Source organism: Budorcas taxicolor, chromosome 25 (assembly GCF_023091745.1).
Source record: "Budorcas taxicolor isolate Tak-1 chromosome 25, Takin1.1, whole genome shotgun sequence".
In the NCBI taxonomy this organism is placed as follows: domain Eukaryota; kingdom Metazoa; phylum Chordata; class Mammalia; order Artiodactyla; family Bovidae; genus Budorcas; species Budorcas taxicolor.
This window is the reverse complement of record NC_068934.1, coordinates 44,639,273-44,643,387: the sequence shown is the minus strand read 5'-3', so window position 1 is coordinate 44,643,387 and position 4,115 is coordinate 44,639,273. Positions and strand designations below refer to the sequence as shown.

The 4,115-nt window shown below is 68.3% G+C and overlaps 1 protein-coding gene across 2 annotated transcripts; it reads left to right on the top strand.

Annotated features, from left to right (window-relative positions):
* The first annotated feature begins 444 nt into the window (after positions 1 to 444).
* Positions 445 to 3,749, top strand: AP5B1 (adaptor related protein complex 5 subunit beta 1). Of its 2 annotated transcripts, XM_052661938.1 has the most exons (3): positions 445 to 486; positions 856 to 1,023; positions 1,128 to 3,749. In XM_052661938.1, the coding sequence occupies exons 2-3, from the start codon at positions 874 to 876 to the stop codon at positions 3,609 to 3,611; spliced, it is 2,634 nt and encodes an 877-aa protein (XP_052517898.1). In that variant the 5' UTR covers positions 445 to 486; positions 856 to 873; the 3' UTR covers positions 3,612 to 3,749. The 2 variants fall into 2 exon arrangements, with proteins under 2 accessions (XP_052517898.1, XP_052517897.1); XM_052661937.1 differs by lacking the exon at positions 445 to 486 and having other exon boundaries at positions 487 to 1,023.
* The last annotated feature ends 366 nt before the right edge of the window (positions 3,750 to 4,115 follow it).

Here is a 4,115-nt window from a genome sequence, read left to right as displayed (position 1 = left end):
GCCACACCGAGAGCCCCAAGTACTCATGATCCACTTCACCCCCCGAGCCTGCGGGCGCTGGACTAGGGTGCGCTGCGCCCAGGCGCCGGCGCGGGGCGCGCGGGTTGCCATTCTCGGCATCCCGGCGGGCGGGCGGGCCCTCGGCCGCTGGCCACCTGAGCTCCCCGAGACTGCAGTCGGCGCGCCCACGGGGACCCGGGCACCGGGAGCCCGGGCCCACCCAACTCCACCGCCTCTGCCTGGGCCTGCGGCGGTTTCGGGGAAGGGGGGCCTGCGCAGAGCGGGACAGTTACTCAGCCCCAGCGAAACCGGCGAGTCGGCACCTGCCGGCCGGGAGGGCGAGGGAGGTGGTGGACCCGTTACGGCCCCGCCCCCGCGCGGGGCCCGCCCCGTCTCGGCCGCCCACGCGCCGTGCGCCCCGCCCCGCGCCGCCAGCCCGGAAGGAGCCGGCAGTCCCCAGCGCCAGCGTCAGCTGAGTCAGGCAGGGTGAGAGGGCCGGTCCGTTACCGCGGGCGCCGGGGGCCGGGGCGGTGCTGTGGTTTCGGTGCCGGTTGCGGGCAGGTGGCCTAATGAGCTCTCGGCACGCACCCCGCGCCAGCGGCCCGCCCGGCGCCCCCGCCCCTGCTCCCCGCGCTCTTGCCCCGCGGGGACCCTGGCAGCCCGCCCCAGCGTCACCCCCGAAGCCTCTGGGTTTCATCTCGGGACCCGGGTGCGGGGTTCTCGCTGGTGTCTGAGCGCGGCCGAGGGCGGCCCCTCTGGGGTCTGCGCATCGGCTCGCGCGCCCTCTAGCGGCCCTGGGGCCCTGCGCGGTCCTGGCCCGCACGTCTGACCCTCCTCCCTCGCCTCTCTCTAGAGGGATCTGTGTGCCCGACCATGGGGCCTTTCAGCCGGGAAACCTGGGCCCAGCGCCTGGGCACCTTCCGGGCCAGCCCGTCCGCCTTCATGGCAGGTCCCGAGGGTGAGGATCTGGGTCGTGACCTGCTAAGCGACTTGAGGAGTGAGAAGCTGAGCGAGCCGATGAAGGTAGGCCCCCCCGCCCGAGCCCTGGTCCCAGGTGTTGATCCCAGCGCACCGGGTCCCGACCCTCAACTTCGTGATGCCCACCCCACGCCCTCCCCCATCTCCAGGTTGCCCTGCTGGCTCTGAGCTTGGAGTACTCAGCCCAGCTGTGGCCGGACGCCCCTGCTGCCGAAGCAGCCGCCACGTCTCTGTTGGACACTCTGGTCCTCCTACCCCCGCGGCCCTCAGCTCTGCGGCGGCCCCTGCTGCTGGCGGCCACCACAGCCTTGGTGGCAGGAGGTGCGCTGAGCCCCGCCTCGGGAGCCTCCGGTCGGCTCCTGCCCCTGCTGCTGGGCTTGGCCTCGGGTCGCGACCTGGGGCGAAGCTTCGGCCCTGCCTCGGAACAGCGGCCCCTGCAGGCCACAGCGTGGGAGTGCCTGCGGGAACTGGAGAGCTGCCGGCCCGGGCTGCTGGGGGGCTGCCTGGGGCTGCTGCGGGCCCTGCTGGGACGCGAGGGCCCGGCCCAGCCCCTCAGCCTGCTGCTGGCACTTGCTCTGCGAAACGCCTTGGTGATACAAGCCAGGGCCGGAGCCGGCCTGCAGGGCCTGCTCACGGCTGGGGACTCTTCCATGGAGGGTGGTCCCTGGAACTGGACGCTAGCTGAGGAGGGTGAGGTCCACCTTCAGCCCCAGGCACCCAGTTGGCCGGCGGCTGAGGAGGGCGAGTGTGGCCTTGCGGCGCTGGAGCTCAGTCCCGAGGAGGCCCGGGAGCTGCGGGCCACTGTGGCCCAGCTTCTGGACTCCTCCTACCTGCTCACTCCTGTGGCCCAGGCCCAGCTTCTGTGGCTCCTGGGCTGGGCCCTGCGGGGTCTTCGGGGACAGCCACCAGTGCTCTTCAAGCCACAGCTGGTACGGCTGCTGGGCACAGCCCAGCTGACACTGCTGCACGCCATGCTGGCCCTGAAGGCAGCCTTCGGCGAGGCCCTGTTCACGGCCCAGGACGAGGCCTTGCTGCTTCGTCGGCTCACCTTGGCTGCTCAGCACCCGGCCCTGCCCCTGCCCATCCATCTCTTCTACCTGCACTGTCTCTTGAACTTTCCTGAGAACTGGCCGCTGGGACCCACAGATGAGGAGGCCGCCCCACTGTTGCTGGGGTCCCAGCTCTGCCGTGGCCTCCTGCCCAGCCTCCTGCATGAGCCGATGGCCCTCTTGGCCCGCCTGCACCTGCTGTGTCTGCTCTGTGTGGAAGATGAAGAAAAGGAGGAAAAGGGCCAGGATCAGAGTCCCCGGCACTATCTGGAGGAGCTCCTGGCTGGCCTGCGGCAGAGGGCAGCCCTGGACGGCGGCCCCCGGGCCTTGGCTACTCTCTGCTTCCAGGCCTCATACTTAGTTGCTCACTGCCTGGCTGGGCAGCCTGTAGTACTGACACCTTTGACCCAGGGACTGGCCCAGTTGTACCGAACCCGGCCTGCACTGGCTCCCCATTTCGTAGATCTCCTGGATCAAGTGGGCCCTGAGCTGCAGGAACCCTTGAGGGTGGCCTTGCGGCAGGAGGTGGTGTCCAGGCCAGGCAGAGAGGAGGCCCTCCGTTGGCACCTGCAGATGCTGGCCAGGGTGGCAGACGGGGATGCCCAGAGTGCCACCCTCAGCTTTCTGCGGGCTGCAGCCACCCACTGCACGGACTGGGGCCTCCAGCAGGCCCTGCTACGGGTCTGCCGGGCCCTGCTGCGGGCCGGCGTTGGGGGAGGCCTGGCGGATTTGCTGCAGGCGCTGGCCAGGCAACTGGAGGACCCTGATGGGCAGGACCATGCACGTCTCTACTACATCCTTCTGGCCCACCTGGCAGGGCCCAAGCTGGGGGTAGCCCTGGGCCCCTCCCTTGCTGCACCTGCACTGGCCTCCTCACTGGTGGCCGAGAACCAGGGCTTTGCTGCAGCGCTGATGGTGCAGGAGGCTCCGGCCCCGGTTCGGCTAAGTGTGGGTCCTCGCAGAGCCGAGGGCCCAGTCCCGGTGCTGCGGCTCCAGGTGGAGGTGCTAGAACCGGTGTATTCTCTGGAGCTGCGCTTCCGTGTGGAAGGACAGGTCTACGCACCCTTGGGGGCTGTCCACGTGCCCTGTCTGTGTCCTGGCCGCCCCACCCGCCCTCTGCTCCTGCCTCTGCAGCCCCGACGCCCAGCTCCTGCGAGGCTGACTGTGCGTGCCCTCTATACCACACCCAGCGGCCTCACCTGCCACACTCACCTGCCACCCCTGCTTGTGACCTTCGCTGACCTCTTCCTGCCTTTCCCCCGGCCCCCCGAGGGGGCCCAGCTGGACTTCTTTGAGGAGCTCTGGGGCTCCTGTCTGCCGAAGGGCACCGAGAGTCGCTTGTGGTGCCCTCTCGGGCCAGGGGGGCTGGAGGCCTTGGTGTCCCACCACCTGGAGCCCTTTGTGGTGGTGGCCCAACCCCCTGTCAGCTACCTTATAGCCATCCGTCTGCCCCCGGACTCGCGGTTGCTGCTGCGGCTGGAGGCAGCCCAGGCGGACGGAGTGCCTGTGGCCCTGCGGACTGACGACTGGGCCGTGCTGCCCCTGGCGGGGGACTACCTCCGTGGGCTGTCAGCAGATGGCTGAGCCCAGGAGCCAGGCTGGGTGGGGGGAGCGGGCCGCAGGACTGTGGCCTTTGCAGGCTCTTGCCCAGGAAGGGCTGCTGAGAACGAGGACACAGCGCTGTGGCTCCTTTCTTTAAAACACAAAAAATTACATTGGCTAACAGCACTGACTGGTTTGTTTCCTTTTGGGACCTGGTTGGGGGCAGGCATCTGGGATGGGGTTCAGAGGCTCTAGGAGAGTTTCCAAGCTATGGAACCCCCAGACTGCAGGGCATCAAACTTCCTTCCTGCCCAGATATGCCTAGCATTCTCTAGAATCCCTGCCCAGGAGGTAGAAGAAAAAAGAGCCACATCTTTGCTTCCCAGAGAGGGAAAACCCTTGCCCCAAACCACCCAGCAACTTAGGAATGGAAATGAAGCTGAGCTTGAACCTGACCTGTGAGCCAGTGTTTTTCAACTCCAGAGCTTTGCAAGGTCCCTGCACCCCGAGCTTAGTTTAGCTAGGATGGTGGGCCAATGGGAGAAG